The following is a 12951-nucleotide window of genomic DNA, read 5'->3' as shown; positions in this document are numbered from 1 at the left end:
TGCACAATTGGCCCAGTGTTGTCTGCGGTAGCCTGTCATTGTAAATAAGAATTTGTTCTTAACTGACTTGCCGTTAAATAAAGGAATAAAAAAATTCCAAACAGAGTGACGGAAAATGTGTCCGAAAATGTGATAATGCATGTAATGCTTTAGTATAAAGGTGCATTTTTATGGTGAAAATTATCTTCCCCAAACTTAAACCAGTTAGATTCTACACCGGTTGTAAAGTAGAATAAAGTTCTTAATTTTAAGAAGTTATCACATATCAATCACATATCACAGTAGTTGTGATACAAACCGTATCAAAGCATATAGGCCTACGGGCTAAGCTACATGAGATGTGCAACTATGATTCTAAAAAGTTGCAAAAAAAGGTATGCGCTGTTTCATGCCTTACTGCACACGAAGGTCATCATTCACAAGTGATAATACACACTATAAGCACATTCGTGAAAAAAGCACTGTCGTTGCACCAATGTACTTAACCATGAACATCAATGCCTTTCTTAAAATCAATACACAATACACAAGTATATATTTCTAAACCTTAATATTTAGTTAAAATAAATTAATGTTAGCAGGCAATATTAACTAGGGAAATTGTGTTACTTCTCTTGTGTTCTGTGCAAGCAGAGTCAGGGTATATGCAGCAGTTTGGGCCGCCTGGCTCGTAGCGAACTGTGTGAAGACCATTTCTTTCTAACAAAGACCGTAATTAATTTGCCAGAATTTGACATAATTATGACATAACATTGAAGGTTGTGCAATGTAACAGCAATAATTAGACTTAGGGATGCCACCCGTTCGATAAAATATGGAATGGTTCCGTATTTCACTGAATGAATAAACGTTTTGTTTTCGAAATGATAGTTTCCGGAATTGACCATATTAATGACGTAAGGCTTGTATTTCTGTGTGTTTATTATATTCTAATTAAGTCTATGATTTGATAGAGCAGTCTGACTGAGTGGTGGTAGGCAGCAGCAGGCTCGTAAGCATTCATTCCAACTGCACTTTCCTACGTTTGCCAGCAGCTCTTCGCTGTGCTTGAAGCACAGCACTGTTAATGACTTCAAGCCTATCAACTATAAATATATACTGTATATGTAAATACCAGCCGATTAATCAGTATCAGCTTTTTTTGGTCCTCCAATAATCGGTATCGGCGTTGAAAAATCATAATCGGTCGACCTCTAGCCTCCCCTATATCTGTCACTTCCTGATATTTCTTCCCTGTGTCGGCATTCATGTTGTTTTGCTCCCCCTGTTCAGACGCTGTTCTTGTTTTGTTATATGTCCGTTTATCCATTAAATCTTCACTCCCTGTACTTGCTTCTCGTCTCCCAGCGTCTGTCCTCACAGAATGCAGACACCAATATTGGAAGCATCAGGGAGTTTTTTTTTTGGGGGGGGGGGGGGGGTGACGTCGGGTGCGGGTGCCGCTGCCGAAGGAACCGGGGGTGCCTCAGCTGGCTTGTTGCTTCCATTTCCATGCCTTAGCTGGCTCGAGAGTTTATCTTGCCTCGGTTGGCTTGGCAGGCTCCCATCCCATGTCATACCTCAGACGGCTTTTCGGGCTTCCACGCCTCAGACAGCTCATTAGGCTTCCATCCCACGTCATGCTTCAGACGGCTCATCGGGCTCCCACGCCTCAGCCGGCTCGTCGGGCTCCCACTCCTTAGCCGGCTCGTTGGGCTACTACGCCTCAGCCGGCTTGTCGAGCCACCACGCCTCAGCCGGGTTTGTCAGGCTCCCACGCCTCAGCCGGCTCTTTGGGCCTCCAAGCGTCATCCGGCTAGTCGGGCTTCCACGCTTCAGCTGGCTTGTCCAGCTTCCACGCCTCAACCAGCCCGTCAGGCTTGACTAGGTGGGACGCCGGGTGACGCCCCTAGAGGGGGGAACTGTCACGCCTGCTCCCGCTCCCCTTACGCACACCTGTCACCATCGTCTCCCAGCGTCTGTCCTCACAATAATATACTGTATGTGTGAAATTAGTTTGATCTATAATGGACCATTCTCTTGCACCTGTCTTGGAACAGGGGCATTGGAAAAAAATATGTCTATGCACTTAAATAGCAAAATGGAGGACCTTTTCCCTTGGTTCATTTTCATGCCAGCCAGGTAGGCTATACTTCTGTTGTAAATCAAAGCAATATGCTTAATATTAGGAAAGTTGATAAATAAATACAGTAGGCCTAGCCTATACAAGCTGATGGGATCCTCCTCTTTTTAATAGAGTCCATCACTGTTTTCTCATGCAATTGCATAGACTATAGAAATGTTGCGCAACATGAGCTCATGAGCTCTCATGAAGTGTTTGAATTGATTTTGGAAAACATTTGCATCGCTATCAGAATGATTAGAGGGACAATAGAGTGCTGAGTACCCGGCAGTTTAAAGTTTGGTTGGCTACGAATGACCATCAGCAGTATCAGAGCTTGAAGAAGCCTAGTTACCACGACTAAACAGTCACGTGGAATTTGACTGCGGTCATGACCCGTGACTGCCGGTGAGGCGGTAATACAGTCACCATAACCGCCCTAAATACAAGTACTAGGTATAGGAAATGACTAAGGCCACGTTTTTCCAGGGTGGTGTTCAGTAGTCATGAAACGGGAGAAATGACATTGAAATGGAGTGAAACTCCCACAAAGGCCACTGTGCATGCCTGCAGAACCATTCTGTTTAGCATACACACAGCGTCAACATATTTGAATTTGCTCCATTAAAAAAAACATTCTTGATATGATTTATGTTCTAGGATTGTGAGTCAACTCTTTCTGGAAGATAAAAAATTCCATATTTTCCAGCACAGAGGAATCATTAGAAGAACTGCAGAAAGTAAGTACTCATTTACAGTGCAGTAAATTAAATAGTGTGTGGGAGAGGTACAGCATACAGTAGGTGAGGGTCGATATCCACAGCTCATTTGGAGCAGAGAGATAGAATGGGAGGCAGTGCCCTGCCAATGTGTCTGTGTCATGTATGTTTCATTAGTCCTGGTACAAAGCCCACTCCCTGTTTTCCACCAGCTACCCAGGGAGAGGAGAACTGACAAGCTCAGCGCTACAGTAATTGGCTTCACTAAGATGACATCCCAGATATACATAGTTGGGGAAAGACATGAAAAGGTGCACTGTGTTAAGACTCTGTCCGGCTGTCTCATCTTACGGTTGTCCACTGGCGTGGTGAGAGTTAACTGCCAACCTGTAGGTTTTTATCCCAGTCCAAAAAGTATTGTTGAATGGTTGAGGTCTGACTTTCTATAGGATAAAGTGAAATTGGTTCAAGTACAATTTGTCAGATTATTTAATATTACAGAATTAAAAGATAATTTTGGACTTTGAGTCTGTTGATAATTATGTTTTATTAATTTTGAGGATAACTACAGGATGGACTCAAGTACAGTCTTTACACTATAGTGTCATCACAGGAGGTGGGTGGTGGACATCTGTCGTCTCGGAGGACCTGTCACATGTATTTAAGTTCCTCCCTGCCTATGTTCGTCCTCCTCCATTCCTCCCTGACTCTGTCTCCTTCCCTGGTGAGACACAACCGAGGTCACCAAGATGCCTTTGCCTCCTGTTCCTGCTTCTTACTTAGAGTAGTCTCAGCCTGCAGGGCTTGACTGACCTCTGAACCTTTCAGACTGGGAAAATAGGTTATAAGGCAGAAGCCACGTACACAGGAGATCTCCTCGTGATACTGTGGCTTTGAATGGTTTGAGTAGAAATTAGAGGACAACTCTGCTGGGAAACGTTTATACCCTCCACCGACAATGGGACAATTGTGATAGTGATGTTTGTAGAGGTAACAGGTTTGAACTGTTGAGATTTGTTGTTCTTCAATGTATTTTCCTCTCTGCAAGTCCCAGGTTTGCCTCGTTGTAATTAAGGGCGTAGGACAGGTATAAATGCTTGTCTATTTCATTCAGGGGATCCCCCTACTACAGTATGTGCAGGCTGGGATTCCTTGGGAGAACGGGTGTGGCGACTGTGGCCTAAACCAAAGTGATGACAATGGATTGTGAGTATGTTTATGGCAAGGTTGCCCCTAACCACTGGTACCGTTCCCCTTCTCCCATGGCATGCGTCCCTAGGTATGCATTTTGTGTGTTGGAAGAATATTGATTAAAACGTAATACATTGATTGATGATTGAATGCCTAAGTGCTGATGAAACTCTGAGGATGATAGCAGTAATTGTACGGAGTGCTAGGAGCTGAAGATGGTGTCCATGAGAAGCTTTCTGATTGTTTGGGAAATATCAAGCTTGTTATACTGTCCTGAAGGATGTGCTGTAAGACACACACATATGCAGGCACACAAACACTTGCAAATTTACAACACACTGCAACAACAAACCGAAAACAATCAGCGTAGCACAGGGTGCTCCTCTTTGAGGAAGCCCACAACAGCCAATTATCCTAATCCCCTCCCCAATAGGCAATATGGCCACTGCTGATAAGGCTAAGCAGCTTCACACTCACCCATGGAGAAGAATGGGATCCCCAGCAGCGTGGAGTTAAACTTCCCGTCGGAGATGAAGAAGATGCCAGCGGAGGTCACGTTAGCGATGGCTATTGTGAGCACACCCAGCAGACCCAGGAAGGGCTTTCCCCTCAGGCAGTCCCTCATTGAGCTGGAGATGGTGGCCGCCAGCAGAAGGAGCACTAGGCTGACCAGCACCTCCCCTTTGGCCAGCACTCCCGTCTGGTGGAAGTCCCTCCACAGGCTGAAGGAGGTGAGAGACTGGATGTGCAGGTCCTCGCTGAGCGTGGACAGGCGTGTGATGAGGGTGCAGAAGGCATTCTCCCACTTCTCTGCGATGACGTCCTGCACCACGGGGCCATGGTTGCGAAGGTAGTAGGTGATCTGGATGGCCCGGGCAAACTTCACCTGCTGGTCTCGGCTGTTGGGCGAGAAGGCCACTCCACCCAGCTGGTGGCCAATGAAGGACACACGACCATCCTGGGGGAGGGAGCACAGCAGACAGGTTACTATCAGACACACTGAGAGAGGGATCTCAAGTCCCTACAGGGCATAGCTGGAGATATGCTGTTTGGTTTCTGTTACCTGATATTAGCAACAGTTGTAATTTGTAGTTCATTGTGGATTATGGTTAAATCATGTAAATGATTTGAACACAGTGACCCACCAATCAACCATTACAATATGCATGAATTCCCATATTTGATACATTTTACGTTAAGATAAATGCTATATCATACTTACCAAGCAATAGTAAATGGATGCTATGGCAAACTATTCCCATTATTTCTAATATAGTAAGTTGAATTGTGTATCTTGGAATTCATGCTTGAGAATGTCCCATTACTACGGCTACTAAAGAATCAGACGACATGCACTGTACTGCATGATTATTTAAACACTGTTGAATAAAAAAATGCATTAAACCAATCACTGGCTTCCTAGTTGTTTTTAGACGGGCATATTGTAGGTGTCCTATTAGATCGGAGCTCCACTAGTATAGCGATGCAGTGACAATAATTCTCCCAGAAGGTGAATGATATGTGGAGATGAGATATATGACACCACTTGACTGCCCTCCAGAGAAGATGGATCTCTTGGACAAGTGGATGAACAGCTAACTTGTCAGTCAATAGTGAAACGATGCAAATGTAATAAAGCATTGTTTGTTCATTTCAGACAAGGGCCCTAGCTGGCCTGATTTGATCTATGTTTGCAGCTATTGCACTGTACTGTGGCCTACTGTACTGTACAGCCAATAATGAATCTCTTCAATGCAATGTTTTATGTTGATTGTACAAGTGTAACGTCAGCAAGTGTGGGATTCCATGGGGTATTGTAATTAAATATCACTTACACTGTCAGCACAATAGGGAATTGCATGATATCATTGCCATTTATTCCCTATCATTATCATGTAAATGGAATATTCAGTAACACTGGGCCTGAACATTCATAGTATCAACCCTACACCACAAGGACTCCTCATACGAGCAGAAGCCATGAAATTCTGACATAACATTCAGGGATTTAACATTAGTAGTGCAGTGCTGTGGCTTGGGTTAGCATCAGACTAGTAAACAAATTAATAAAGCCACCAGCTGACATCAAAGCACTGAATGAAGAGCAAAAAAACATGTCAAGACAATCTGCACAGACAGACGGGGAATATCAATGATGCAGGCGACACAACACGGCGAATGAATGGCGCTGTAGAAGTATCTGCCAAGAGGGGTGGAAAAGAATGTCAGTTTATTCTAACCTTAAAGTGGGAACTTGGGGGTTGGTGTCAAGGGGCGCACAAGGGCCAGAGCCATAGGGAATGAGGCAACTGCCTGCAATCAAAGTGAGTGAAGACAGTGGCCTTGGATGTAGAGTAATGAACAGTGGTAGGATGTGCAATCTAGAAGTGATTTAGGGACAGCCCAGGTTGAATGAAAAGAGCAGGCCCAGTGCATTACTCACAGCTAGGCCTGGTGCAGGAGGATTAGCTACCTCCCACTAGAGATTATCTTATTGGAGGATATACAACACTAGCTAGATTTGTGCCTGACAATTTAAGATACTCTGAGAAGCATAGACCTAATTTAGCACAGAACAGTTTTCAACTCAGTAACGAGCCATGTCACCCACTATAGTGAGTCTTACTCAAGGCAGATCATACACAATATTCTACTTTCCACACTCATTCACTACATGTGCTCAATGTGTCATGGTATTATCAACAGATCTGGTCACCTGTTGTAAAATTAGGCTACCTGTTGTAATTGTGTAACATCTGATTAAAACATTAACCTAATTTATAGCCTACTGTCTAAAATGACATGAACAGAGGTAGCCTAACAGCCTTGCTATACGTCTGCAGAGGGCTGCACCACAGCACACACTTAGGAGGCATTGCAACATCTTACAGGGGAGGAGAGGATGCAGGCTCCATACTAGTCGATCAGCAATGTCATTATATATGTGCAGGAGAGGGAGAACTACACTGCATCAAAATAAGAAGGGGGACATTCCCTCTATATTGGAGCAGAGCGGGGCCATGCAGCCAATTCACAACCTGCAGCTAACAACTAGCCTACATTGGCTGTTCAATCCATTCAGAGTATTTCCTTGCCTTGCCTGCCTGATATACGAAGACATCCGCAGTCTACATAATAGGCTGAGTGAATACAACCACTGCTCATTGAGAAATGAATGCAGGCTTCAGACAGTAGGTTATGGTCTCATTGCAGATACATTGTCCCACTGCTAATCCAGGTCATTCGGAGTTTGGGGTAGCAACGCACGTCGGTCATGTTCTCTTTAAGGGTAACTGTCACCACATACGATACTCAAATCGGTAATTGATGCCCGCGGCCGGCGGAAACATTGTAGACTATCGTGTAATACAACTAAATCCTCGCCGTCTTACCTTTAATGTGGTATTTGGATAGGTCACGGGCACCTTTGAAAAAGTGTGATTCGATAGAATGGCTAAGCGGATATCTTCGAATATCGTAATTATATCATCCAAGAGGCATCGCTTATCCTGATGGCTCAGGACACAGAGATGAGCGAAAGTGTAATTGAATCCCTTGTAATTAACCCGCAAATCCAGCACCTGCTTGTGAACCTGCAGGACCTGGTCGGCTAGCTCCAGTATATTTCCCCCAGACTTGGCCAGCAGAATCAGTCTGCCATATCTGCCGGGGGTGTGCAGGTCGGAATACAGCTTGTTTTTTGACTGGTCAATGGGGAAAAGGCTGTTCGCAAGACTCCGCTCTACTTTAGCAAAGCTGTGTGTCGGGGCAACCAGTATCTCGATGTCCGTTTCGGGCTTGAATCTGCTCAGGACGGTAGATCCGAATATTATGGTTAAGACTGCGGGAACGGTGAGGAAAAAAACCGGATGCCTACTAACAAATAAGCCCAGCCAGTAGAAAGAAGCTTTGAGCCCTCTGTGTATCATTTGCCGCAGCATCCTCCTCCAGATCCAGCTTGCAGATGCCCAGCTTCTTCCTATGAAGCACATGTGACATGAGGCTCGGTTGCCCAGTTTAGTCAATCCGAATGAGAATACACTACACCTATAAAAAGAGCACTGCAGCAATTTGCAACAAGAACTGTCATATACTTATCATCTCTGCTTTTTTGGTTTCATTTCAAGCCATTCCCCTCCTTTTACTACCCGCGGACCAGTGACTATTCCTATTGCTCCTGCTGCAATAGCAGCAAGCCGCGGCCGTCTGATGTGCATGTGTTCCTAGTTCTAAGTACACTATCGGTGGCGCCTGATTTATGTAGGCTACTTGACTGTAACCATGTGCTGGGATTAAGGGGGAAGACGGGGTAATGCTGATGGTGGGTTATTTTAGAAGCACACACAATAGCCATATGAGAGTCGTGAAATATTAACTGGTGGCACAATGGCCAAATGCACTTCCTGAAATCACTCCCACCTCATGAATGGGGAAACCATACAGTTGCGCGTAGATCTAATAGCCAGTAACCCAGGTTAGCCTCTTGAGAGAGGGTGACAGCGGGTCCTACACAGCCTTTCAAAGTCATGGGGAGTTTACTGATAAAGTACTTTTTGCACCCCAGGAGATTTATGCTTCAAAGTCAAGTAAAGACACACTAGATTGCCTCTCAATGCGACACTTGTTTACATATGCCACCCAACCTGGGACAATAGTGTCAGTGACATCATTGGGTTACAGTAGGCTAGCTCACTTTTATCTGTTGGGATTCAGTGACAAAGGGCCTCAAGTCATCGTCTGGGGTCACATTTCTACAGTAGCCTAGGTCCTACACCAATGTAGCGTTTATATATTGTAAGTATTTGCGTTGTTGGGAATTTTTGATGCCTCACAATAAGTATTGTAAATCGTCCGATGTAAAAAAAATAATAATAATAAAAACTAGCTAATAGAGGCGATTCGGAACCACTGAAGTGGACAGCAACGCAATCGGAATTCGGAAGTTCAGCACCAGGACAGCAACAGTCTCTTCGCTCATGGGGCGTTTAAGTCCTTAACAGAGCCTGACAGGCAGCCTGTCTCCCAGCCTGCATTCCCGCCCCCTAGACCAGAGCCAATCGCATATGCAAGAAACAACTAGCCATCAAGCCACATTCAAACAGAGCCAGAAAGCCGAAGCCTAAAGGAAAAAGGTAATATAGCTAGCATCTTTCAAAATTAAAGCAGCTTTATACTGATATATCACTGATATTAAATCAGAGTGATTTGTTGTAGATATGCAATATTTTTGTGTTTGTTAGCTAGCTTGCTTAGAAGGGCTGCTTAGCATACTCAGAAAAGGTAATTTAGTCCAAAAAAGGTAAGCATAACAAGGAATAAGAAGAAGGGTCTAAGATCTGAACTGTACACCGTTGGCTAATAAGACAAGACGGGGGGAAATGTTAGGGATCTATCAGCAAGGAACGCTGTGATAAGAGGAATGGTGTCTCTGAAGCATTACGGTACAGTAAGTTATGCATCTGATATTGTGTAACACAATATTGTTTCAACTTAATAGTGCACTCCTTAGTCCTAATATAAACATAACGGTAGGCCTGCCACATGATGCTGAAGAATGAGGTTGGAGAAATGTTTACCTCTCTCAAATTCATTTTTCAAAATAATCATAGTAGCCTCACATGGCCACCCTGAACTCGTGAGCTCGACTCTGTTTCACTTGCAGTTTCAAACTATGAGTAGAACAGTAGAAGCTCAAGAGATTTCAGGTCAGTCTTACTCTTATGAGGTTATAGTCATAGTTCTAGACTGCTCAGAATGGCCACCAGTGACAGCCCATTGGGAGTTTTGAATGTACTCTGAAGCCATAAAATATGTATCTGTCATTGAGAGGTTTGTGTGTGTTTGATACATGCAGAATTTTGGGGGGGAGAAATTGCCCCCAATGAGGAAATAAATGCTGATGTGATTGTGACACACCTGACTAGTTCAGCAGAGGACCGAAAGTCAAAGTGATAAGCCATTTGAGAAGGCACGTTAACAGTAGATGTATTCATACCCCTTGACTTATTCCACATTTTGTTGTGTTACAGCTTGAATTCAAAATGGATTACATCTTTATTTTCTCTCACCCATCTACATACAATACCCCTTAATGATGATGTGAAAATATGTGTTTAGAGATTTTAGCAAATGTATTGAAAATGAAATACAGAAAAATCTAACTTACGTAAGTATTCACACCCTGTCACGCCCTGACCATAGAGAGCCTTTTTATTCTCTATTTTGGTTAGGTCGGGGTGTGACTAGGGGGGGGGGGGGGGGGGTGTTCCTAATATAGTTTTTTTTTTTTTTTTTGTTGGCCTGGTATGGTTCTATGTTGGCCAGCTGTTTATCGTTGTCTCTGATTGGGGATCATATTTAGGCAGCCATTTCCTCACTGTGTTTTGTGGGATCTTGTTTTTGTGTTGTTGCCTGTGAGCACTCCTGAACACGTTTCATTTGTTCCTTATTGTTTTTGTGCTTTTCATTGAATAAACATGTGGAACCAATATCGCGCTGTGCTTTGGTCCGAGTATGCTTACGACGATCATGACAGAAGATCCCACCACAACAGGACCAAGCAGCGTGCCCGGGAGGAGAGGGTATCCTGGACTTGGGATGAAATCATGTCAGGACACGAAAGCCTTCCTTGGAAGCAGACGCAAGGAGAGAAGGGAGGACAGCGACGACGCTGGGGTTCGGCGACCACATAGAAAGCCCAAAAGACAGCCCAAAATGTTTTTTTCACAGGGTGGTCGGTGGAGCCAAGGAGTGAACCAGAGCCAGTCTGGGAGAAGAGGGAGAAATTGGAGGAGAGTGAACAGAGAGAGTCGGAGACCGTCAGTGAGTTGATGGAGAAATTGGAGGAGAGAGAAATGAGGGAGTTGTTGTGTTGGTGTATGATGCACGACATTTGCCCTAAGAAGCGTGTTATCAGTTTGATGTCACCTGAGTCAGCTCTCCGTACTCATCCTGAGGAGCGTGCTATCAGTCTGGTAAAAACTGTGCCGGCTCCACGCACCAGGTCTCCAGTACGTCTCCACAGCCCTGTACGTCCTGTACCAGCTCTCCGCACTCGGCTTGAGGAGCGTGTCATTTGTCCTGTACCATGTGTGCCGGCTCTACGCACCAAGTCTCCAGTACCTTCACAGCCCAGTATGTCCTGTGCCAGCTCCCCGCACTCGCCGTGCGGAGTGTGTCATCTGTCCGGGACAATATGTGCCAGCTCTACGCACCAGACCTCCAGTACGCCTCCACAGCCCAGTATGTCCTGTGCCAGCTCCTCGCACTTGCCCTGAAGTGTGTGTCACCAGTCCGGTACCACCTGTGCCGGCTGCACGCACTAGGCCTCCAGTGCGCCTTCCCAGTCCGGTACATCCTGTGTCCATCCTCGCACTTGCCCTGAAGTGTGTCCCCAGTCCGGTACCACCTGTGACGGCTCCACGCACTAGGCCTCCAGTGCGCCTTCCCAGTCCGGTACATCCTGTGTCCATCCTCGCACTTGCCCTGAAGTGTGTGTCACCAGTCCGGTACCACCTGTGCCGGCTGCACGCACTAGGCCTCCAGTGCGCCTTCCCAGTCCGGTACATCCTGTGTCCATCCTCGCACTTGCCCTGAAGTGTGTCCCCAGTCCGGTACCACCTGTGACGGCTCCACGCACTAGGCCTCCAGTGCGCCTTCCCAGTCCGGTACATCCTGTGTCTCCTCCTCGTACTTGCCCTGAAGTGTGTGTCCCCAGTCCGGTGCCACCTGTGACGGCTCCATGCACTAGGCCTCCAGTGCGTCTTCTCAGTCCAGAGCTTCCAGCGACGGTCCCCAGTCCAGAGCTTTCGGCGACAGTCCCCAGTCCAGAGCTTCCGGTGACGGTCCCCAGTCCAGAGCTTCCGGCGATGGTCCACAGTCCGGAGCCTTCTACGACGGCCCACAGTCCGGAACCTCCTGCTACGGTCCACAGTCCATAACGTCCTGCTACGGTCCACAGTCCAGTCCAGTCCAGGCACGGCGTCCAGTCCCGCTCCAAGGCCGGAGCCTTGTGCCCAGTCCGGGTGGCCAGTCCGGGTGCGGCGTTCAACCCAGCTCCATGGCCGGGGCCCTCATCTGCGCCGAGGCCCAGTTCTACCCGGTGTGACTAGGGGGGGGTGTTCCTAATGTAGGTAGTTTTTTTCTATGTTGGCCTGGTATGGTTCCCAATCAGAGACAGCTGTTTATCATTGTCTCTGATTGCAGATCATATTTAGGCAGCCATTTCCTCACTGTGTTTTGTGGGATCTTGTTTTTGTGTTGTTGCCTGTGAGCACTCCTGAACGTCACATTTAGTTTGTTCTTTATTGTTTTTGTGCGTTTCATTGAATAAACAAGTGGAACCCATATCGCGCTGTGCTTTGGTCCAAGTATGCTTACGACGATCGTGACACACCCCTGAGTCACCTTTGGCAGCGATTACAGCTGTGAGTGTTTCTGGGTAAGTCTCTAAGAGCTTTACACACCAGGAATGTACAATGTTTTCACATTATTCTTTTTAATATTCTTCAAGCTCTGTCAACTTGGTTGTTGATCATTGCTGAACTGCCATATTTAAGTCTTGCCATAGATTTTCAAGACGATTTAAGTCAAAAGTGTAACAAGGCCTGGAACATTCAATGTCGTCTTGGTAAGCAACTCCAGTGTATAATTTGGCCTTGTGTTTTAGGTTATTGTCCTGCTGAAATGTAAATTTGTCTCCCAGTGCCTGTTGGAAAACAGACGGAACCAGGTGTTCTTCTATGATTTTGCCTGTGCTTAACCCTATTCTGTTTCTTTTTATCCTAAAAAACGTCTTAGTCCTAGCCAATGACAAGCATACCTATGACATGATGGAGCCATCACCATGCTTGAAAATATGATGAGTGGTACTCAGTGATGTGTTGTGTTGGATTTGCCCCAAACATAACACTTTGTATTCAGGACATAAAGTTCATATCT

The 12951-nt window shown here is 45.7% G+C and overlaps 1 protein-coding gene across 1 annotated transcript in view; it reads right to left on the bottom strand.

Annotated features, from left to right (window-relative positions):
- LOC110529664 (patched domain-containing protein 1) overlaps window positions 1-8853 on the bottom strand; it is a 37359-nt gene extending 28506 nt beyond the window's left edge. The window contains exons 1-2 of the mRNA XM_021612082.2: window positions 7404-8853; window positions 4489-4969 (exon numbers count right to left, since the gene is read on the bottom strand). Coding sequence (XP_021467757.1) covers window positions 4489-4969; window positions 7404-8003 — 1081 coding nt within the window. The 5' untranslated portion in view covers window positions 8004-8853. The remainder of the gene's footprint in view (window positions 1-4488; window positions 4970-7403) is intronic.
- Window positions 8854-12951: the final 4098 nt, after the last annotated feature.

The sequence above is a fragment of the Oncorhynchus mykiss genome, chromosome 8 (genome assembly GCF_013265735.2).
Source record: "Oncorhynchus mykiss isolate Arlee chromosome 8, USDA_OmykA_1.1, whole genome shotgun sequence".
NCBI lineage: Eukaryota > Metazoa > Chordata > Actinopteri > Salmoniformes > Salmonidae > Oncorhynchus > Oncorhynchus mykiss.
This window is presented reverse-complemented; position numbering and strand designations above follow the sequence as displayed.